Source organism: Mustela nigripes, chromosome 6 (genome assembly GCF_022355385.1).
Source record: "Mustela nigripes isolate SB6536 chromosome 6, MUSNIG.SB6536, whole genome shotgun sequence".
NCBI classification, from domain to species: Eukaryota; Metazoa; Chordata; class Mammalia; order Carnivora; family Mustelidae; genus Mustela; species Mustela nigripes.
Window position 1 is genome coordinate 63,144,192 of NC_081562.1, and position 24,865 is coordinate 63,169,056.

The 24,865-nt window shown below is 35.8% G+C and overlaps 1 protein-coding gene across 4 annotated transcripts in view; it reads right to left on the minus strand.

Moving 5' to 3' along the window:
• Positions 1–24,865, minus strand: part of SLCO1A2 (solute carrier organic anion transporter family member 1A2) — a 117,333-nt gene that overhangs the window by 21,405 nt on the left and 71,063 nt on the right. Inside the window, exons 2-9 of one of the 4 annotated variants that reach the window (XM_059402695.1) lie at positions 23,032–23,222; positions 22,567–22,683; positions 17,159–17,300; positions 12,241–12,373; positions 8,501–8,607; positions 5,872–6,018; positions 2,880–2,978; positions 1,190–1,411 (exon numbers count right to left, since the gene is read on the minus strand). In XM_059402695.1, coding sequence (XP_059258678.1) covers positions 1,190–1,411; positions 2,880–2,978; positions 5,872–6,018; positions 8,501–8,607; positions 12,241–12,373; positions 17,159–17,300; positions 22,567–22,626 — 910 coding nt within the window. In that variant the 5' untranslated portion in view covers positions 22,627–22,683; positions 23,032–23,222. Of the gene's footprint in view, positions 1–1,189; positions 1,412–2,879; positions 2,979–5,871; positions 6,019–8,500; positions 8,608–12,240; positions 12,374–17,158; positions 17,301–22,566; positions 22,941–23,031; positions 23,223–24,865 lie in introns of those variants that run through there. The other 3 variants (XM_059402694.1, XM_059402696.1, XM_059402697.1) reach the window with 3 other exon arrangements.

Here is a 24,865-nt window from a genome sequence, read left to right on the forward strand (position 1 = left end):
ATAATCATGACCACTCTGAGAATTTTGAAAGGTTCTGAATTGGCTTCAAATGATCTGAGAAGTATTATGTTTAATAACAGTTTAAGTGAATGTGTAATTGTTAATAAAAAATTCTGTGTAAACTGGTATTATAATTTATGGGTGATGGTAGAAGTAGCATCATCAACAGTAATAACACTAATACTAGTAGCAGTAATAATAGTAATATGTGCCAGCACTCCTTTTACTCTCACACAACAACTCTGTAATAATAAGTACTGTTATTAACCCATTTTACAGATAAGGAGACTGAATCTCTCTTCACCTTCTAAATGAACAATCTTTTAGTGTTCCAAGGCCCAGGCCATACCTCATACAAATTAAATCGGACCTCCCGGGAGTACTACAATATTTCTGGGCATCAGTATTTTTTAAAAATTTCCCAGGTAATTCCAATATATGGACCAGTTTGGGAATCAGTGTTCTTGAACATTAAATACTTAGATTACTTTAGCTTAGTTTCCCATAGAAACACTGTAAATTATTCTTTGAGATTTTATTGAAGATGTATCCAAAAGGGGAAAAAAAAAACTGTTCTATAAAATACACACTTGTATTTGCTGAAAAACTATGTTGTTCCATAGTGCTTGCATTATACATCATATGATAAGTTTTTCTTTTTTTACAGTGTGTCACTCGGAGAACACTTTCTCTTTGAGAATTCTTCTTCTTTCTATCAAGTATAGAGAGTTCTGTGACCTCTCTTTTCTTTTTCTGCCTTAACTTGGAGGAAGCTCATAGTTAAGCTAACATTTTTTGTTGTTACTGTTTCAGAACTATACATTTATTTGCAATAGTATATATTTTTCCTCCTTTTGTTCTCCATTTGTATTCTTTTTAATTAGACCTATGTTCTCTATAAAAAAGGATTTTTTTAAAGGCAAATGAGAGTTTATTTATTTAGTGCCTGAATTAACATAAGATTTTGTATTTATGTTGATAACAGATAATTTGGCTTCCAAATTATATCACTTATTTCCAAGTAGTAGCACAGGAAGACTCAGACTTGTTAGACATTATTGACTATTGACTATTAATGACAAATTATCTTAATGCACCCTAGCATGATACAGTGTTAAAGTGAAATATAGACACATCTCTAAAAAAAAAAAAAAGTAAATTATATGGTATTTAGAATTTCTATATTTGCCTTTAGTGATTCCATCCCTTTCCTTCTTGACTTTTTTGCTTTGTTTCTCTTCTTTCTCATTTTTAATGATGTCTGCATTATTCTTTAGTCCTTCCTTTGGAAGCGTTTTGGGCAGAAAGAAAAAAGGAATGGCAGTGAGCACATTCACTCCTGCACAAATCAAAAAGCCAAACCACCATGCACCAACCCAACGAGTATCAGTGGGAGTTATGGTCAGATCATCTGTAAAGAAATATACACATTTTTATTAGCTTGTCACAAATTCCTGCATGAGCTATAAAAAATTATTAATATTACAGTTTTCAGGTTTTATCCAAGTATAGAATTTGTAAACAACTTAGACATTCATGAAATTTGTCTGATGATAGGTGGTATTACAATATTGCCTAGCAATAAATTATTTTAGTTCTCTGTCCTCTCCTGTAGGGACTTTATAAACAGATACGTATTAAATAACTATAAACTCTAATTACATATAAATAATAATTTGATTAAAAGAAATTCAGACCTAAGAACAAATAATCCAATCAAGAAATGGGCAGAGGACATGAACAGACATTTCTGCAAAGAAGACATCCAGATGGCCAACAGACACATGAAAAAGTGCTCCATATCACTCGGCATCAGGGAAATACAAATCAAAACCACAATGAGATATCACCTCACACCAGTCAGAATGGCTAAAATCAACAAGTCAGGAAATGACAGATGCTGGCGAGGATGCAGAGAAAGGGGAACCCTCCTACACTGTTGGTGGGAATGCAAGCTGGTGCAGCCACTCTGGAAAACAGCATGGAGGTTCCTCAAAATGTTGAAAATAGAACTGCCCTATGATCCAGCAATTGCACTATTGGGTATTTACCCTAAAGATACAAACGTAGTGATCCAAAGGGGCACGTGCACCCGAATGTTTATAGCAGCAATGTCCACAATAGCCAAACTATGGAAAGAACCTAGATGTCCATCAACAGATGAATGGATCAAGAAGATGTGGTATATATACACAATGGAATACTATGCAGCCATCAAAAGAAATGGAATCTTGCCATTTGCGACAACATGGATGGAACTAGAGCGTATCATGCTTAGCGAAATAAATCAAGCAGAGAAAGACAACTATCATATGATCTCCCTGATATGAGGAAGTGGTGATGCAACATGGGGGCTTAAGTGGGTAGGAGAAGAATAAATGAAAAAAGATGGGATTGGGAGGGAGACAAACCATAAGTGACTCTTAATCTCACAAAACAAACTGAGGGTTGCTGGGGGGAGGGGGTTTGGGAGAAGGGGGTGGAATTATGGACATTGGGGAGGGTATGTGCTTTGGTGAGTGCTGTGAAGTGTGTAAACCTGGTGATTCACAGACCTGTACCCCTGGGGATAAAAATATATGTTTATAAAAAATAAAAAATTAAAAAAATAAAAGAAATTCAGACCTATGTTGTCTTTATATCTCTTGAGAAAAGGAAACATAGTTGTGGCACAATAGAAAGAGCACTGGATTTTAAGCCAGAAGGTCAACATTTTAATTTGTTTTCCTGCCCCCTGGTTTGAAATATTTGAAAAATTATTTAAACTCCTTTACTCCAGTTGGCACACATGAACCCACTAAAGCAAGAATGACCTGTGATAACATAAGTGGAGGTGATTTGTGTATTCTAGACACTATAAATAAATTTTATTGAATTACCTGTGTTCACAGATCCAGTGTCAACATAAACATTTGCACAGAATGATGCTAACAAAAGTCCAATCAAAGGACCAATGATAGCTCCTGTTTCTACAAACCCTAAAAATAAATGAAAATATAAAGTTATAGTATAGTTATATACCCACATAAAGAGTCCTAATTCCATAAAGAGTTTGAAGACGCATTGTTTGTGCCTCAGATATGTTTGCCTTAAACTTCCAATTTATAAGAAAATTAAGCTTGGTGTACGTATAAGTAAAAAGTTTGTTTCTGTTAATGTGGAGAAAAAGAACCTCAATATTTAAAGCCACATTCTCTAGTCCTCCAAATTCTTTTGTGTGATAAATCGCAGGTAAAATCTGCTGTAGCAGCATTGGCTGGGATCATGCTGTTGACAAAACCACAACACAGAATGAGATTCTTTTGTTGCTTTCTGTAGGCACAGTTTTGGAGGAATTCCAGACCAACACCACGTTACAGTAATTTTCTCATGACATGTTCCTCAGAAAACCTTCACTCCCACATTTCTGACTTGAAACCTCTTCTTCTGGCTAAGTTCTCACTGATACTGATACTTCTCTTCTTTGATCATGATCTCCTTTCCTATCCTCCACATTCTTGCCTTCTATTCTCATCAGTCCCCTCTGCCCTCACGACTTCTTACTCATCTGGAATTTCATCATCGGTGAGCTCATGGCCTACCTGCGATTCAGAATCAAGGCTGAGCCATCCCCATTGCGGAAAACACAGACATAACCTTCTTCAGTGTGCTGCTTCTTCCTTCAAAATATGTCTTCCTCCTTTTCCATGGTTCCATAGGCTACCCGCCCCCCTCCACAGACTTGACTTCTTGACCTCAACCCCTTCTATCTTCTCTGAGATCTTGCTCAATTAGACATTTGTGTGTGTGTGTGTGTGTGTGTGTGTGTGTGTGTGCTGGTTTGGTCTTCCCTGTGCACTGATTACAATATCTCACATTTCTACCCTGCTTGCTTTCATTTCACTGCTCTGCATTTACAGCCTCACCACTTCCTGAATCTGCTCAAATCCTTCCACGTTCTTCTCAAAATACTTGCAGGTAGCACCAGTATCCTTTTTGCCACTTATTTGGTGTCCTTTTCTGGTCTCCATTCTCCTAACTCTTTATGTTATTTGATACTGCAGTCTAGCTCCTCTTTTGACATTTCCTCGTAATACTTTCACTAAACTATGCATTTATTGTTTACTTTTTCCCTTGTTCCTACTTTGATTTTTTTTCTTCCCATTCTTCTCAATAACTAAAAGTGTTCCTTGGTGTTTTAATGTAGAATTTCTCATTAACTCATTTCTCTCTCTCTTTTTTAAAATTTTATTTATTTACTTGAGAGAGAGAGAGCATGAGAAGGGAGAAGGTCAGAGGGAGAAGCAGACTCCCTGCTAAGCAGGGAGCCCAATGTGGGACTCTATCCCAGGACTCCAGATCATGACCTGAGCTGAAGGCAGTCGCTTAACCAACTGAGCTGCCCAGGTGCCCCACTCATTTCTCTCTTAATTTCATTTGTTTTCTCTATGTAAGTGACTCTCAACATTCATTTCTACTTTTCTGTTCTTTCCTAAACTTCAAAGTCATACATGGAACTATTTTCTCCCATTGTGTAGCTTATTGATTTATAGTTATTTAATTATATGCATGTGCACATTTTATTTATTTCATTTTTTAAGTCTGATTTTTTCTCTGATTTAATTACACACAGGTATTTATCAGATTTGGTTGATTTATAATTATGTAGTTATTTATATACTAAAATTTATATGGACTATGTCTTATCTTAGTACATATAGAGATTATTACTATTATTTCCATATATTATACACCCTAGTATTTATTGAATAAAGAAACACAGATTATAACAAGGGGTTTGTTAATTTATTGCAGGCAAGCATTTGTATTCTTTCAAGATAAATATTTGTATTTTTTCAAGATAAATAAATAAGTGATTTGAAAGGACAGAAAAGAAAAACATCAAAAAAGCTTATTGAAAAATCAATGAATGATCAAAAAGAGCCAAAGATTACTTGGGGTAAGATCCTCTAAATATTTTGTTCTATCTCAATTATGTATAACTCTGCTCCAATTTTCTTTCACCCTCTTTGACATTTCTGATTCTTAAAATATATGTCTACATTAATAGCAAAATATGTCCAAACTAAAAGTTACACTTTTGTAAATAACAACAGATGGAACAACTAAAGAATACAAATAAGCTATTCATAATAAATTAAGAACATTTAGGAGATTAGTAGACTACATAAGAAGGTAGATCTTATTTTGGTTATTGTGGGAGGTGACGATGATTGATTTTAGAAAAGGAAATTTCACAAAACATAACCAAAAGTATGAACCAGATATTTGTGAAGAATCTGAAAAAGCCTGACTAGCATGGAGAGATTGTGAAGAAAACAAACAGATTGAGTAGTAATTGGAGAGATTAGATTTAGTAAAGAAAGAGCTAGTATGTTTTATTAATATGGTAAGGAAGACATGATTAAAACATTTGAGAAAAAATATACTGCAAGAGTGTTTATTAGAAATTGAAAGAATATGCTAGTGATAACATGACCAATGAAGGTGTTATAATAATCTATAGATGAAGTAATGAAGACCAAACAAAAATACATGTAATGAAAATAGAAAGATTTTGAATGTAAGAGACATTTTAAAGAAAACATTGGTAAGTCACTTAACAGACTTGGTATAGAATGGTGTCAAGGAAATGGATGAGTCAAAGAGAACTCCAGGGGTACTAAATGAGTGGTATTTTTAATAGCAAAAAGCAGAGTTAGAAAAGAGGCTTATTTGGAGTTAGCTCAATTTGGTAAACTTTTATTGATGACCAGCTGTACCAAGGTACTCTTCTCATCATTCTGGAAATCACTGAGTCCAAGTAACTGACATCCACCTGTAAGGAACTTCCTTTCCTGAGGAGAGGTTAAGGCAGATTTTCAAACTCACCAATATATAAAGGAGAGTTTTCAGATTTGGCAAAATCTTCTATGTAGGAAATACCCAAAGGCATGATGGGAGTTTCGCCAATTCCACGTATGATATTTCCTACTAGTACATACACCCACATTAATGATTTCACTTCTTTCACACAGTCTGTATTAAAAGAAAAAAAAAGATATTGTATTAGTGTTTTGGTAGTAAAGTATCAGTAATACTTAATTCTAGATTTTTGGTCAATATTTCAATTCTTTTTTTTTTTTTTTTAAAGATTTTTATTTATTTACTTGACAGACAGAGATCACAAGTAGGCAGAGAGGCAGGCAGAGAGAGAGGAGGAAGCAGGCTCCCCGCGGAGCAGAGAACCCGATGTGGGGCTCAATTCCAGGACCCTGAGACCATGAGCTGAGCCTAATGCAGAGGCTTTAACCCACTGAGCCACCCAGGTGCCCCAACATTTCAATTCTTATGTGACATGGCATCTTGTCAATGATGTATACTACTATGTCAGCTATGCATTATTGGACCATCCTATTTGCATTTTCTGACAGGGTACTTAGGTATGGCCAAATGTAAGTGGCATGTTGGAGCCAGTTCCTACTGTGTTGGAATAGATGAGTGGTATACACATCTCTTTTCAATTTAATATTTAATAGCAACACATTGGTAGTTTGATGGCAGTATTTATACACACAAATTGACAAACACTAAAAGCCAGAAATTTTTTCCTTCCAGAGAGACAGTCTATCAGCACCTACTGAACCCAGCTGGCTGCTGTGAGAGCTACACCCCTTCTATACTAACTTAAGGAAGAGAAAAAAACAAACACAAATATCTCTTTCTAGAATTGATACTCTGAGATTTCAATAAGAATCTCCCTGAAGTTTGAATTCTCTACAGCTCTAATTACTTTATAGAAACTAAAAATATTTAACCAGGCCGTAATCACATTTTTTTTAAAAAGATTTTATTTGACAGACAGAGATCACAAGTAGGCAGAGAGGCAGGCAGAGAGAGAGAGAGAGGAGGAAGCAGGCTCCCTGCTGAGCAGAGAGCCCGATCCGGGGCTCGATCCCAGGACCCTGGGACCATGACCTGAGCTGAAGGCAGAGGCTTTAACCCACTGAGCCACCCAGGCGCACCCTGTAATCACATTTTATCTATAGAACCTACTGTATACTGTAACCATCAAATAATTTTTAACAGAGAAACCAAACCTAATCCTTGAAGCAGTGCTGCTCAGTAGAGTAACAAAGAGTAGGCCAAAGGGAATGAAAGGGAAGAAGATAGGAAGTTGTCTGAAAACAGCCAATTCTGTTCTAAGCCTATATGGCTATCAAGCCAGGAGGACACTCTTTAGGGTCATGTTTTCAGAAAAGTGAATGACAATTTATTTATGTCTTTTATAATCTGCCCAGGTACCCACAGATATGAGGCTCCTGAGCTCAGCTGGGCTAGAAATATCTTGTGAGGTTTATCTCTCAGTTATTCCCAGTCTAGAAAATCATAATGCCCATTTCTAGGTATTCATGCCCCCCCCCCCCCCCCCATGGTGAGCACAGTGTCTAGAGATCATGGGCACATTCTAGGCCTACTCAGGACAAAATTTAACATGTCAGGTAATCAAAGAATTAATGTACTTTTCTGGAAATTCTCTAGACTGGGAAGGTTTTGATTTATCTACTACAATGCAGATTTAAAAAAAAAAATAGGAAATAGGACCTAGATCAGCCTTTGGAAAAAGTCAGTTCAAGAAAAGAATATAGGCCACCATTGATGTCACAGGGGCTTTTTGTTTGTTTGTTGTTTCCCCAGGGAGTTGCTTTGGCTTAGAGTTTCTGAGACAGCTATTCTTATACTCCTTGAAACTGTTTAGTTTCCTCTGATTCCATGCCAGCAGTGAAATTCCCAGCCGTGGGGATGAATGTAACTCCTACTGATATGAATCCAGTATAAAAATGTCCCCATCAGAGGAAGAGAAGTTCTGGTCTGAGGTAAATCAGTGGGTTAGTTCCAGACTATGCATCGCCAGATGATTATATAGGTCCCTTCACATATGAAGGAGCAGAAGCTGGATGTTGGTGTCTGGGACTGCAGGAAGCCAGAAGCGCGACTATTGTGTCAGAATATGAATTAGTATCTCTGGTAAAGAGGAAGAAGTAGAGCAGAAAGACAAGGTCCTAGTTCAGCAGAAAGAGAATAGAGTAAATCAGAATCACAGTATACTTGCCTGCTTTCTCTGTTATAGAAGACCTGTGTTATAACACAAATCTTTTTGTTTCTGTTACTCATTTACAAATCATCAGCATAAATCCTCTTTCTAAGATGTTTTCCTCTGTGGAATAAACTCTAAGTGGTCCTTGGATGGATGTCTTTGACTTATTTTTAACTAACCATTTCAAAGAATAGATAGGACATTCTTATTATGTATATTCAAATATGAGAGGAATAACATTTAAATTACGGGCCATTTCTATTTCCCTCCATGATCTCCTCCAAAATCTCTGAAAAAATTTTTTTTTCTTTTGTTCATTTACCTTACTCACTTAACCAAACGTAATAACATTCAAAGCCCCTCAGCAGAAAGTGTTCAGTTACAAATTCACTGAACAGAAAGCAGTACAATGAAGTAGACAACCTGATGGATCTTCTGTTGGTCTGAAAATCTGGGTTCCATTTTCCATACACAAGAAACTGTTTGAGGACAAATTGCCTGAAACTGAAACTGTAGATTCATATTCATATCTGTATGAACACAGGGAAAACATGGCGATGTTAAGGAGCCAATGAAGACAATGTGAGCATTGTGCAGATTAACTCCTGCTTCACTTAAGACACAACATCTAAATCCAGGAAAAATTTCTTTTCATTTTGCCACCTAATCATCATAAATTAATATAATCAAAAAGAATTTGCCACTCACTGTCAAGGTACAATCCCATGACAGCTAACTTTCAATTATCTGTATGTGAATGAGCTACCTTTTAAATCATCTGACATTAATCTTCAGTGGTTTTTAGGTGATCATTTCCTGGAAATAATTACTGTGGGAGAAGGAACAGAAACTAACATAAAGAATAGACTTAACAAAATATAATTAAAGGCTTGTGGGGGAAAAAAAACAACACAACAAAACAGGTCTCCCATTTCTGAGAATCCAAACAATAATCCCTTCATGTGTTCATTAGTGTCCTCAGAGAAACAAAACATGTACCCATCATAATGAGAAACCTTAGGAGAATCTCAAACACTGTGGCAGCACAATGTAATGACTTTTTCTTTTCTCATTAGAACAAAAGTGTTAATAATCTGTGACTATTATCTTAGGCAAATTACCACAAGATCCATATGCCTTTTCCCAGAAAGAAAATTACATGCTGCAACAATGGAGGAAAATATGTCCAGGTCTCTTTGTTAGTAATTGCACTGGGTTGGTTTCTATATTTCTATTAGAGAAGAGAAAGCCAAAGAAAACTTGCCTTTCTGAGTTTCAAATAAGCTAAAGAGTGTTATGCTTGGATGTCACCAAAAGTCCTAATCATTGTGTTACAGAACATAATAAAAAGGGTTAAAATACCTTCCCCTTAGAATAACTGCCCAGAGATACCCATAGAATTTGGCTTTGAATTGTGGACAAAGGCTCTGTCTCCAAGCCCATGATCCCATGAAACATGGGAGCTTCAGACGAAAAAACAAAAAACAAAAAACCAAAAAAAAACCTAACCTTTGACAGAGTGTAGAAAGAAATTAAAATAATAGCTGAATATTACTTGTTTCTCCTTGAAAACTCTGATCCCTTCAGAAATAACTGAAAGTTGGAGTATCTTTTTCATTTAAATTACTTCTTAAAACCCAGTAACTCATTCCATGTCCATTCATTCCCCCAAATATTTCCAAATTGGTAGTAATGGATTTTAAAATAGGAAAGGAAAAAAACAAAATACTATGTGGATAAAGAGAAGGGAAGATTTAACAAGAAGAGAGAGTTTAATAGGATTTTGAAAATTAAAAAAGCAGATAAGTGAATGATCACTGAAATTGTGGATATGAGAAACATAACCCCGAGTAAGTGGCTATAGGAGAGCAACTAAACACATGCCATACAAACCTGGAAAGCTTCAGGCAAGAAACAAGATACTTCTAATGTGAGAGTATGCATGGTCCCAAAAGAGAATTGCTTTAAAGTGTGTATAAGGAGCAGTTAAGCCTTTATAGACATCCTCTGCCATCGACACTGATTATGGCCTTTGTCTCTAGAGACTAAATAGGTACTGAGGCTAGGGAAGCCATACTAAAAACTGCAGATATTAGGTTAAAAAAATCTACATACTACAAATCAAGATTCCCACCTCCATGTTCTGGTAGCCAAGCTCCAACCTCCCAGAAAACAAATTGGAGAATCACCACTTAAGAAAACTCACTGTTTAGGGGCAGTTCTAAGTCACCTAAAAAATAGCCAGTCCCTATACAATCACCCTACAAAGAAGTCCTCCATTAATTAAGCCTTATACACATACACAGAACTTCCAGTTAGTTGCTTGTTGTTATTCCTCTTTCTTAAATGTGACTAGATAACCAAGAACCACCAGATATATGGGGAAAGCCTGTAACAGTAAAGATAGAGACAGAAACAAATAAAAACTATACACTCACAGAAAACAGAGATAATGAAGTGAGATGAATAAAATTTAGACAAAGAAAATTTACAAAAGGACATTGCATTCCTGAAAGAAGAACAAAATGTCCCATAAAAAGATACATTCAAGGATCAAAAGAGTTGTTGAAAATTTAAACTGTGATAGCAAAAGTTAGAAATTCATTCAGAGCTTTGGAAGATAAAAATGTCTCCCAAAAAGTTATAAAAAGATGAGGATATAGAAAATTGGAGAAAAAAGATGAGAAATATATAAACTTAATCCAGTATGTACAGAATTCAAATAGTAGAAGTTCTAGAAAGAGAAAATGGGGAGGAGGTACATCATCAAAGAAATAATACATGTAAGTTGTCCAGATTGAAGTCACCTAGCACAATGGAAGAAAAGGATTTATACCAAGATAGTTATGATGAATCCAGACTCCAGAGCTTAAAAGAAAACCCCAGTAGCTCCCAGAGAAAAGAAACTTGTCACAGGGATTAGAATGGCATAAGAGTCTCAATAGTAACATTGGAAACCATAAAACACTGGAATGATGTCTCCAAAATCCTTAGGAAAATATTTCCAATCTAGAATTTTATATCAGCCAGGCTATCAATCAAATATGAGAGTAGAATAGAATATTTTCAGATGTCCACGGTCTTAAATTTTCTACTTCCTTTACATATTTTTCCAGAAACCTATTAGATTATGTTTTCCACAAAAAGGAGTAAGAGTAAAAAGAAAAGCAGAAGATATGATAGCCAAGATATAAGTTAACTAAATGGAGAATAGAAGCAAACAAATTCCAAGGATAACAGTGGGGGAAGATTTCAAGGAAGGAGCCATGCACCAAGCCTGGGGAGATTCCCATTCAGACTGCAGACAAAGAATTGATGGTGACATAGAACTATCTCTAAAACAAAAATGAGACTCCGTGATATGTATGAGCATTTTGAGATTTTGCCCTATCAGTGGAGACTTTGCTGATGATTAGTGAGAGATTAGAAAGAAAGAAAGAAAGAAAATGACTCAAGTAAAAAGAGAACAATTATTAAATCCAAGGAAAATAAAGATGATATAAAAAAGGAATAACAACATGGTTCAGCAATGAAAGATACTTACATAGTCATACACATGGAAATAGTGAATATAATTTTATAGCGGAAAATCAATATATGTTACAGAACACAAAAGTATTAACAACTAAAAGGATGAACATTTACTTAGAACCATGGAGACAAATAGCAGAAGAAAGTACTAAAAGATTTACAAGTAGCTACTCATGGAAAGCAGTAATATGAACAATGTTGAAGGGATAGGGGACAATTCTTTTTTCAAAACAAATTTAATTTTACAAGTTGATGCACGTATTACTTTGGTAAAAATTAAAATAAAAATCATCCTTCAGACTGGTCTTTTAGTGACCTACATACAAGTAAACAGAACCTCATTGTATTAGAAGTGTCTAAAGACATTTTACCAGGTCCTAAGACTCTTTTCATCAGACTCCACTCCATAAAGTCCCAAATCTCTGTTTCATAGATGGACAAAATGTGACTATGTAAGTGAAGCAAGGCAGCCTAGAGCCCAACTGACTTGTGGAACGAAATCTGCATCTTTCAGCTCCCATTGCTGTGCTCTGTGCTTTTAGGAAGTATTGTTCCTAGAAAGGAAATTTCAAGTTTCATTCCATATAGCCAAAAGTTGAACATAAAAAGTCACCAGAAACTGGTATACTTACCGGTCCATGAGGAAATGAGGTAGAGATTGTAAGAAACACCCTAGGCCCATAACCACACATCCAACACCAATCAGTATAGGTCTATGTAATTTGGTTCCAAAATAACTCACAAATATAATCAACAAAAGATTTCCTAGGAAAAAATTAAGATAAAAATGAATATCTTAATAAGTATGATCAATAGCTTAGCTTCATCCAGTCATTTACTATCTGGCATTTATTGTATAAAAACTATTTTGAGTACCAGGACTGGTGCTAGCAATGCATGAAGCAATATATGAATAATAAGACACAACTCCTGCTTTGAAGAATGACTCTGTTTCACAATCTCAACAAATATGTAAACAGATCTCTGTGGAACATGAATATTTAAAGAGGGCAGGGCACCTGGGTGGCTCAGTGGGTTAAGCCGCTGCCTTCGGCTCAGATCATGATCTCAGGGTCCTGGGATCGAGTCCCGCATCGGGCTCTCTGCTCAGCAGGGAGTCTGCTTTCCTTCCTCTCTCTCTGCCTACCTCTCTGCCTACTTGGGATCTCTCTCTCTCAAATAAATAAATAAAATCTTTAAAGAGGGCAGAAGAGAAGCCATTGGAAGGGACTGAGCAATGGTTCTAAGAGATATTAAAGACTGTGCGTGTGATTATGTAGCTTAGAAAAATAGGATGCAAAGTAGGTGTTAGACTATATGTCACCTCTGGCCTTTCTCTCCATGTCTGCTCCATACTTGAAAAGAGAAGCCAAAGTCAAATTCAGATAGATATATGTTTTAACTCGTGCTTTAAATATAACTAAATATTGATCAATATAACCAACCCAGAGATCTTTAATTTTACTTCTAAGGGTGAAATTACTTCTACACTTAGAAGTAAAAAAAAAATAGTAGGTCCTCACTTCTCCAACTGGGTCTTAGAAGTAAGTCTTTTTTTTTTTTTTTTAATTTTTTTTTTTTAAGATTTTATTTATTTATTTGACAGAGAGAGAGATTACAAGTAGGCAGAGAGGCAGGTAGAGAGAGAGAGGAGGAAGCAGGCTCCCTGCTGAGCAGAGAGCCCGATGCGGGACTTGATCCCAGGACCCTGAGATCATGACCTGAGCCGAAGGCAGCGGCTTAACCCACTGAGCCACCCAGGCGCCCCAGAAGTAAGTCTTGCTTTGAGAAGTCAATTCAATAATAAATTTATCCATGTCTTAGGATGAAGTTTAAGGATAAAGAAACTAATTGTGGAGGCCCCATTCTAATGGGCAGGCCCTTGATAAGAATGGTATAAAAGGTTGTAGAATTTAATAATCAATATTTTCCCTCATCCTACTCTGCATAGGAAACTTCTATGATGAGCTTGAGAACTATAAAAATTTAAAAAACTCTCCCTTAAGTTTTTAATAATTTTCCAAGTAGTAGTGCATATTTTGAAGACTTTTCTTCCCATATCTGTTTCTCTCTAGTCTGCCTTGTAAGAAGAAGAGGTGTCAGTACCTACATTGTTTGATATGAACAGCGCCCCATCAAGTGCTACCACAGTGACCACCCTAGGTTTCTAAAATCCCCATCATCAAAGCCATCCATGTTGAAGGTATTATCTCTAGAAATCCACCATTGGAAATCCATATCCATTTTGGAAACAAGAAGAGAGGAAGAGCCTCCTCTCCACATAAGGGTGAGCTTTTCAAGCTGCCTCTCTCAGTTGGTAAAATAATCACATGAGAGGGATTAGAAATGGATAGATAAGATTTTATGAAGGGTATGGAGAACATGGTCTATAAAAATTACTGAGGAAAGGTAAGCAAACTAATGCTGCTTTATTGGCATTTGTAAATTGTCTTTCCTCTTCCCTTCAGCCATTATTTCAGATCTTCATCATTCTTCTCAAGCCACCTATTGCCACTCACTCTCCATAGTCAATATTTCCCACTTTGTCAAGAAATTTGGGGCAGTCATGTTTTCCACCTTACGGCCTTACCACCTTCCTTCAGTTTCGGAGGTTGTGGTGCCCATCCAACCATCCAAAGTCCAACACCCTATCTGGGCACTCCCATTCTCTCCAGCAACCTACTCCAAGAATTAAAATCTCTCTCATACAATTTAAGTCTCTCTTTCTCTGCTGTGTTTTAATTACAGATATTCTCTAGTTTCTCTCTAAACCGACAGTCACCTGTAGTCACAGATTCCACTTCTTCCCCTCCCCTTCTTTCCCAAAGTCATTGCTCCCTTCCTGCCTTCTAGCTTCTCTATCTACTGTTCAGGTAAAAGTGCCCTGGCCAACATCATAATTATCATACCATAAAACCCAGGGTATAGTTTTCTATCCTTGTCTAACTGGATATGTCTTATGCTTTTGAGACTGTTGACAATTTTTTCTTTTGGAAACGTCTACTCCCTTGGTATCTATCATAATATTCTCTCCTAATTTCTCTCTTAATTCTCTGATTATTCCTTCTCTTAACACTTTGGTGGGCTCCTTGCTTCCACTTGTTCCTTATATATTGGTGCACCTCAGGGATCCAGCTTTTATCCCTGGTATTTATCTCTCTCTACCATCTCCCTAAATAGCTTCATCTGTTCTTTACTTTTAACATCTACTGGCTTACTCAGTAATCAGTAGCTCCAGCCCAAACAGTTCCTCCAATGCTTCTAGCTCATATAACTGCCATGCAGACAACCTTACTCAAAGAGCTCACTGCTAATACCATAAATAGTTTGCCTAAACAGGAATCATCATCATCCCCATAGCCACCAGCACAATCTCGACCCCTTCTTCTATTCTCTGTCCCAGTACCACTATCCACTCCACTGCCCAAATGTAAATCTGGGGATTCCTGCTTTTCTCATCTGCCACATCTAATCTTCCACTAAGTTCTCAGGAACCTAACTGCTCAGTATTTTGTAGGTCACCCTCTTCTCTGTATATCTATAGTACGATCCTGACTCAGACCCAGACAGCTCTCTCTTGTGCTTTTGTGTTAGCCTGTTAGGATCCTCTCTGGTTGACTGGTCACCTTTAAATGTATCTCTAACATAGCCACAAGCATGGCCTTGATTAAAAGCAAATCTGACCTGTTTGTTTGTTTGTTTATATTTTATTTATTTATTTGACAGAGAGAGAAAGAGATCACAAGTAGGCAGAGAGGCATGCAGAGAGAGAGGAGGGAAGCAGGCTCCCTGTTGAGCAGAGAACCCGATGCAGTACTCGATCCCAGCACCCTGAGATCATGACCTGAGCCAAAGGTAGAGGCTCAACCCACTGAGCCACCCAGGCGCCCCTGACCTTTGTTTTAAATAGCTGCTTTTAACCTGTGGTGTATAAACAAACCTCAAGGAGTCCATGAATAGAAATCAGGGTTCCATGAACTTGCGTGAGGAAAAAAAGTTGTGTCTTTTATTTTCACTAAGTTTTAATTAAAATTAATATTAGCATTTTCTTTGATAGTGAGAGTAGGTATAAACTATGTAGCATTAACAGTACTTAAGATTTTGTCACAGATTGTCACCAATAGAAGTTACAGATATTTGCTTACGATATTATAGTTGTTGCAGATACCTCAAAATATCAACCCTACTTATTACTTTAAAAATTAGTGTAGATATTATATTTAGTATATTAGTAAGCACAAATATTACTATATGACAGTCATTTTAATATTTTGATGACTTTACTCAAAGTTTTTTTTTTACTTTTATAATTTTTATTTTATGTAAATTCCATAGCAAGCATACAAGGCTAACCATAGTCCATTTCTCACCCCTGCCCATTTCTCCAGACTCCTATTTTAATAAATTCCACATAAGCTTTGTGAGTCAATAATATTGGGCTGAATGTTACTCCCCATACAAATTACTATGCTACCTCGCCCTTAAGCTTCTTCTATTGAAATTCCCTTCACATACATCCTTGTTTCTTCACCTAGAAAACTTTTTACTTATCCTTCAACATCTTCCCCAAGTAAGGCTGTGTCCCTGATGTGTGTTCTTATAGGACTTTGCATCTACCTATACTACCAAACTTACTGCATTCAATTAAAATTATTATTGTACATCAATGCCATCCCTTGGATTGTGAGCTGGGTCCAAGCTGGACTGTATAAAGAGTTATATCTTTTCTCCATCCCCAGGATCCAGCATATGAGTGGTGCAGAGTTGTGTCTGGGGGGGGGGTGGTTGAACACTAGGAGACAAACAAGATCAAACATCACCTGTTTCCGTTATCCCTCTCCTCAAACCCAGTTTTTCTTTCAGATATTGAATAAGTATATTAAAGATAACTTGCACCTTGGAGGAGGTAGAAGCTACTCTAAAACTGAAAGAAAGGTGTTCATAGTTCTACGCAGCTTTGTTTATAGAAGTCTTTCTCTTCCTCATTCTTCCTGTGTCTTCACATCTTCCCAGTCCTCCACAAAAAGCAGATAGTAAGAATAGATTCTATTCTTTCCTAGAGTCTGTTTCTGAAATAAATTCAGGGAGATAGAAAAACAGTTTCTTTTTCCTTCTGCACTTAGAAAGAATTGTTAACTTCCCAGAACAGCAGAAGAAAAATATTCATGTTTTCCTCTAGAAAACAGATTCCTTTGTTTTCCATGATGTGTATCTTCTAAATAGGAAGATGGGACTTTTAAAATTTATCAAATGATAGATTAGATACAAAAATTCTAAGTACCCTGCTACTCATACTAGATAACCAATAACTATTAGAGTAAAAATTCCAATGGTGAGATATGTGGCAATATTTGATTATTATTTGGGGGATAATACTTAAACTAACTGTTTCTAAGAATATTTCAAAGTTAGCAAGGCTATTCATTCCTTTTGGAAAACATGTTACTCAGATTAGATGTCCTAAAATTGCAAGTAAGGAGAATAAAATTCAAAGTAGCTTTATAGATAAAATAAAAGATAAAAAGAAGTAATGCAAAAATAATTCATTACCAATCTCAAAGCTCCCGTTAATAAATCCGACTAGAGATGTAGGGATGTTGAATTGTCTCTCTATTTGTGTGAGCATGGAATTCATATAAGATCCAGAGAGTGTTTTGGATACAAATGCACATGTTATTGCCAGAAGAAACATCTACAGAGAAAAAAGTGTGAGAAAACACAGGAAAAGTTTATTTTTGATCATGTATGTTTATATTTGCCACCTGTTGACAAAATATCTTCTACCATAAGACTGATTGTTTCCGAGATAAGTAACTCTTAAATATGCAAGAAACTTTTAATGTGGTCCATTCTTCTGGTCTTCCATGCCATGTTATCTCTTTGAAAACTCAAAGTGGGACTGAATTTTGTAGGTAGTTGTAGCCTCATTATTTTATAGGCACATCTTGTATATACACAGAGACAGCCATTCTAAATAAGATATAACTAATAGTTTTAAATAGATCTTCAGCACAATAATGATACCTGTAGTACAAAGAAGACATATACAATAAGAAAAAAAGGAACATGGCATTACAAAAGACATTATTTCTATAGCAAATTTGTTCAGGCTCTCTCCAAAATAATAGGTAAGTCATGCAACATTAATTAGATTGCTGCTCACTCCCAGTTTATTTATTTAAAACCACGTTATATGTTATAATATATTTACATATATTATATTAAAGTAACTATAACCATTATAAAAATGTTTCTAAACTGACCAGGTATTTGCTATAAGAAAAGAGTATGAATACAATAAATTTCCATGCATTGAATTACATTTCCTGTATACTGATATAGTTTCAAAGGACAGTCAGGTTGATGGGATCCATAAAAAAAAAAATAAGGACAACTTAACAAATAGAACCATTGTGATCACCAAAAGCTAGTATGGTCTCACTGAAAACATGGAAAAGTAAAAAATTTGGTAGTTTTATTAAATTAGAAAGAAACAGACTTAGATTTCAGTAGACGATTTGGCAAAGAAGTCTTATATACTAGATAATACTATAGTTAGGTAGATTACGCACTGCTTCAACACCAACAAATTAGTGATGAATAGATTTAGGTCATCTTGAATGGTGGTTTCCAACCCTATGCCATAGACTTTTTCCTTGGTCCCACCTAAAGGCGTTTCCTGATGACAATTCCATCCTGGGAGACTGTTCAGTCTATGCTCTAACCAGCATACTCAAATCACTAAAATCCTCACCCCTCCACGTGCCAAATTCCCATTCTTGAACCAACCCCTCAATTTATATTGCACTTGTACAGACCCTTCAAAATTATTAACAATCTTTTCTATTTCTCAGTCTTCAACCCAGTCAGGAGCTTTTTATGACCAGCAAATGATCTCTGCAACAGTCGTCATCAAACTTACCTCCATCTCTTCCTCTCTAATTCCCCTCCTGCCTTTGAAGGATAGGTGTCCCTTTTCCATTACAATAAAATCCCTCCACTCGCGCTTTTTGAATCCATTCTTCCCATTTGAGATTATGATTTTTCAGTAAATACTCTCTCCTCTATTTCCAACCTCACACCCTTTACTGCCTCTCTCCCCACTATAAGTATATCTAAGATATTTTCTGTCTTTAAAAAAATATTTTTTTCCTTAACCCCTGATAGTTGCTACTCCAGCTAACACCAGGCTATTTGGAAGAATAATGTAGGTTTATTGTCTAGACTCTAACCTACCATTCACCCTTTATCTCCCTCCTGTCTGTCTTCTCCTGAAGCTACTCCATGAAAGGTCAAATACAACTTCTTAGTTTCCATGTTCAACAGATACTTCTCAGTCCTCAACTAACCTGTTGTCTCTGAATGATTTGACCCCACTAATCACTCTTTTCTTCCTGAAATTCCCTACCTCCGTGTATACCTAAATATCCACCTACCTTCTAGACTCTTTTTTCAGTCTTCTCTTTGGCCAGCCCCTTCGGGATTTGTTTTATACCTTCTACTCTTTGTGCTATATGTGCTCTCCCTAAGAAACCTCACTTATTCCCATAGCTTTCCCTATCACTCATATGCTGAAATCTCTCAAATGTACACATTCCTGAGATAATTGCCAGCATTCCTTAGTTGCCTCTAGTCTTGTCCATACCTACACTCCCTCCACTTGCCACAACCATTAATTTGGAGCTTAGTAAACATCTGTCAAATGAATTAATAAAATGCATAACTAGCATGTGATTTCACTTCTTGAAATGTTTTAGTGATTTCCCATAAACAAAAATCTCTACTTTTTTAGATGACAAAAAAATGTCTCATCTATAACTCAGGATCATCTCCTGCTGCTTATCCCTGGACATAATGTACTACTTACAGCTTCTTCTTCTTCTTCTTTTTTTTTTTTCAGTTTTCCAAGATTCATTGTTTATGCACCACACCCAGTGCTCCATGCAATACGTGCCCTCCTTAATACCCACCACTGGGCTCACCCAACCCCTCACCCCCCTCCCCTCCAAAACCCTTAGTGTGTTTCTCAGTGTTCACAGTCTCTCATGGTTTGTCTCCCCCTCTTATTTCCCCCAACTCACTTCTCTCCTTCTCCCAATGTCCTCTGTGTTATTCCTTATGCTCCACAAGTCAGTGAAACCATATGATAAATGACTCTCTCTGCTTGACTTATTTCACTCAGCATAGTCTCCTCAGTTCTGTTTACTTACAGTTTCTTAATTCACCATGCCATTTCATGTCTCAAGAGCCTTTTATAGGATGGTATCCCACTTGTAAAGTTTTTCTTCCCCTTATGCACCTGATAAATGTATACTCTATTTCTACTATCAACTCTATCATCATTTCTATTGTGGAGCCTTCCTTGTCCCTCTCCTCCGCAGGCAGCCTTGACTACTCACTCATTACCTACCTGCTGTGTACTGTTTCTATTGTAGCTCTTATCATAATGCACATTATGTATGTGCTTGGATGCCTATAACCTCCTCCCTCACTATACTGTGAATAATTCAAATATAGGATTCATATATTATTTACCTTTGTATCTTTGGTGTCTAGTAAATACTTAAAGACTAGTAGGCACTCAAATACAAGTTTGCTGAATGAATGACAGAATAAGTATTCAGCAACATCCTGAAGAAGTGGTCAGAGCTGAAAGTAGGCTGAATATAAGATGAAATATAATAGAATTAAATAAATACTCCTAAGCTGAGTTGGCTATACCAATTCATTTGGAGAAATCTGAATAGAAATTTATGTGAAAAAGACCTGGGAGATTTAAATAGCAAGCTCAGTATGAGTCAAACCCATTACTTGGCTGAAAAGATAATATGGCTATATCTCTAGTTGATTATTCTTTTATAGTAAATGTCATTTGTAGAAACCAACTTCACAGTATAAATCTTTGCAGAGCACATGATTGAGAATAAAAAATTTCATATGATTTTATAACTCAGGTTTTATATTTAAAAGTAATGTCTACCAAATAACATGTGAATTATATTTGGGAGAATAATTCTTTTTTACACTTTAAGGAAGGAAACTAGGTGAATCATGACCCCATTGTTTTTTCCTAAAACACCTAGATGGGTAACCGAAACAGTTTGGTTCTAGTCTCAAAGTGAAAGCAACTAGTGGCTATTCTGACTCATATATGCAAAATATGTATGTAAAATAGCCTCTATTTTTATGTAGCTAGTCTAACTAGTATTTAATAGTACTGCCCAGAGTTCCAAGAAAACTTATTTTGAGTACAGTCTTCTGATGCTTTCTAAAGAATTTTGTTTAATATGCATATTTCTAAGTTTAGAGAAGCAAAAAGAAAAAAAAAATCTGACTATTAGGCATTTGGAATCCAATTTCACATGATAAGCATGTCCTCTCAATATTTTTCCATCACAAGAACATCAATATTTAATCTTGCCAAACTCCAAAGTAAGCAAATATTAAATTAAGAGCAATTGACTTGACTTTTTTAAAATTTAAATTCAATTAGCCAACATATAGTAGTACATCATTAGTTTCAGATATAGTATTCAATAATTCATTAGTTGCATATAACACCCAGTGCTCATTACCGCATGTGCCCTGCCTATCATCCGGTTACCCCATCCCCCTACCCACCTCCCCTTCAGCAACCCTTAGTTTGTTTTCCAGAGTTAAGAGTCTCTCATGGCTTGTCTCCCTCTCTGATTTCTTCCCATTTAGTTTTCCCTCCCTTCCCTTATGATCCTCTTCACTATTTCTTTTATTCCACATATGAGTGAAACCATGTGATAATTGCCTTTCTCTGATTGTCTTACTTGACTTTTATACTATGATAAAATGCTATTAATTTTTCTTCCACGTTTTTATTTAAGTTCCAGTTAGTTAACACATAATGTTATCAATAATAATACCTAATATATATTGAATGTTTACGATATTCTAGTCATTTTTCCAAGTTTGTAAAGGGGGAAAAAATCCTATGAAATAGGAGTATTGTTGTTAGCTATTTCAACTAAAAAAGCTGAAGCACACAGAGATCAAGGAACTTGTCCAAGGTCTCATGGCAATTATACAGTTGAATCTTGGTATGAACACAGGGAGCCTACACCTAGATCCTTATTTTTAACCACTCAATTTTAGAAAAAGGATAAGAGAATTTGGGGACAATTTAAGAGGAGTTTTTAAAATAATTAATATGACATTTTAGCCAAAAGTAGTTTTCTAGTTCTAGATCATAATTCTCTAATTTTATGCACATGTGTAAATTTTCCCTACATGTGTGTGAAAACAAACTTTGATAGGGAGAATATTGGTGGCAGTTTTAGTCTGGAAGCCACTTGGCTGGCACTAGCTGAAGAATCCAGACAAATTCCCAGATCCCTTGGTTTAAAAACAAATTCAAATTTTCTTTGAAGGCAAATGGCTTTGAAGCTATACAAAAAGAACTTGCTCTGAAATAGGCAAGAATACCAGAAACGGCTAACAAAATGGGCATTATTCTTACAGAGAATGATTGATATGTTGCCAAAGCTTGAAGTAAGCATTTGTTTTACTAGGTCGTTTTGAAGTAATCATTGCATGCAGATCAACAAAGCATTTCTGCCCAGTGAACCATTTTCCAGGAGAGACCCCTCTACTCCTATGGACTAGAAACTCCATAAGGGTGAGCATTAAAATTGCCTTTTGATACAACACATTAAATCCTGGTGTAATATATTATGTGCCTGAAAATGTTAAGATCTTATCTTCCATTTAAGTTCCTCAAAATCATTTCTGATTAAATTGCCTGAATTGATAGCCCTCTTTAACCCTTAGTTTAAAACCAACCTCAGCAAAGCAAGAAATTATCAATATATCAACTAATGTGACATTAACATTCAAGCACTCCATGTGAGCAACTTTACAAGCTCTAGGTTAAAAAAAAAAAAAAAAGGTACATGTACATATAGCCACACACACACACAAGTCCATACCTTCAACTTGGAAAGACATCTTATTCTATGGGTTTCAATTCTTTTCTCAATTTCTGCCATGTTGCTCTTCTGAGTATTCCAAGGCCTTTAGGTTTTAAATCTTGATATTTCTTAGTTCTATCCTTTTAAGAAGACAAAAATCTATTAACTGACAAAAATCATAAATCGTTATTCTTTTGAGGGAAACACGGAATCTGAGTAACAATCAGAATCCATTGTATTACAAAAATACCTAAGAAGCTTTGATTCAGATCTAGAAGAAAATAATGACGTTAGAGAAGATTTAGTTGCTAATTTTCTATTGAGAAAGTTACATCAAATAACTTTAGTTACTCTTTAGTGAGATTAAAGATATTAGAATAATTTGCTATGGTCCCCTTGCAAAATAATGACCACGTGATTAAAACAAAGCTTTTCATTTCTTTAGCCAAACAAATAGAACCAAAGTGAGCTTTTTGGACTTACATGAAAATGCTGCTTTTAAGTACACAAAGACTTTGATTTGTGTTTGTGCTAAAAATCTGCTTCAGCAATCCTACCAAGGCTCAAAAATCTCTATTTGGCCAGGCTCCCTCTTCAAGTTCTTTGCGTTCCAAGACTTCCCTGGAGTCTCAGGAAGGGAAACGTTTTCTGGGGCACTGCTGATTCAAGGAAACCTGGGGAGATATGGAATTTTAATCATGGAAATAGCCTAAGTAAAAATAACAAATAATTCTATGATCTGGAAAAGAACCCTACAGTTCCAAGTTAGAACGTAAGGTTTAGAAGAAGACCAAACATGTAAGTGGAGTCCTATATGCCTACACACATAATTAATACAGATATATGTGTATTTACACACATATATATTAGTCACACATTTTTATATGTAAAACAAGATGAATTAAAAATCTATTAAATTCTACTAACCCTTGCAAAGATTTTGTCTGCTTGTGTCTTGAAACTAGGACATTATTTTGTACCAAAACCAAAGTGTCTCACTCTGACAGTATTTATTCTACTAAATCTACTTCAAGTTGCCAGAATGATATCTTAGTAGTATCCCCAGAATTAATATATTAAAATGCTCTGAACACTGTCCATTTAATAGCTGATCCTCAGTGACACTAATTTATAAAACCTAATTGCTTTCCCTCTATACATTTGTTGAATCCCACTTCCCTACATGCATTAAGGCAACAGCCACTGAATAATTATGTATGAGCTTAGTTCTCTTTACTCATCCTCTCACAGACATAAACATTTCTTGAAAGTCAGCTACATACCAACCATAGGGCTAAGCACAAGATTTTAGCAGTGAACAAGAAAGTAAGCTGTCTTATAGACAATATAAACAATATAAAGGTGTAAGCCACTAGGAAAGCACTTGGACCCAAATCCCAAGGAACTTATATTTTTATTGAAAGAGGTAAAATTTTTAAATAAAACACATTAGAATACAACTGAACAGTATATGACCAAATCCAAATTGTCTGGTACCTACATGGTGAAAACTTCAGAGATCATATGTGAAAATTATTAAAGACAGTTTTGGTAAACTGAATAGCTTACAAATAAACTCATGCTGGAATCTCCCCCATAAAATGCCAAACCACCTTAATTATAGAGCAAGCACATGGCACTAATTTTGGAAAAACCAATAGATAAGTTTAATTTTTCAAAAGAATAGGAACTGCTAGTCTTCAGTCTTCATTTGTAATATATCTGTTTTTATCAGAAACCTCTCAAGTGTCCTCATTTCTTCCTTCTCAGGATTTAGAATCCAGTCTTGCTCTTCTCTTTTTTTCCCTTCGTTTTCCTTGCCAATATCTGAGCCCAATTATGGTCACCCAATCAAACAATAAGAGAGGGAGAAAACCTATTCCTCTTCCAGGTCAAAGTTAGCTTCACTCTTTTTAGTGGCTAAAGTCATGACTATTCTAAATGCTCATTTTTCCTATGTGGTGGCTACAGGAGATAGAAGATGGAGATAGTAAAACAGAAAATCTCACAAACAGGAATTCTCTAGTTCCTTCTCTGCATGATGATACTATGTACCCATCTTGAGCAATTTTTATCACCATGACTCAAAGATTTGTTCAAAATGTGTTTATTGTCTTGAGAGAAATTTTATAAACAGTTTTCTTGACTGGGGTAAGAGGTAGTGTTTGAAGCTAAGCACTTGAAGAAGTTAAATGTGATTGAATTAACAGTAAGCATACCCTAAAACATTTCAGCTTTTCAGACACATTTAAAAAATTTTAATGGAGAAAACAAATAAATGAATCAATTAAGTCTATTTTCCTTATTTAAAAAAAAA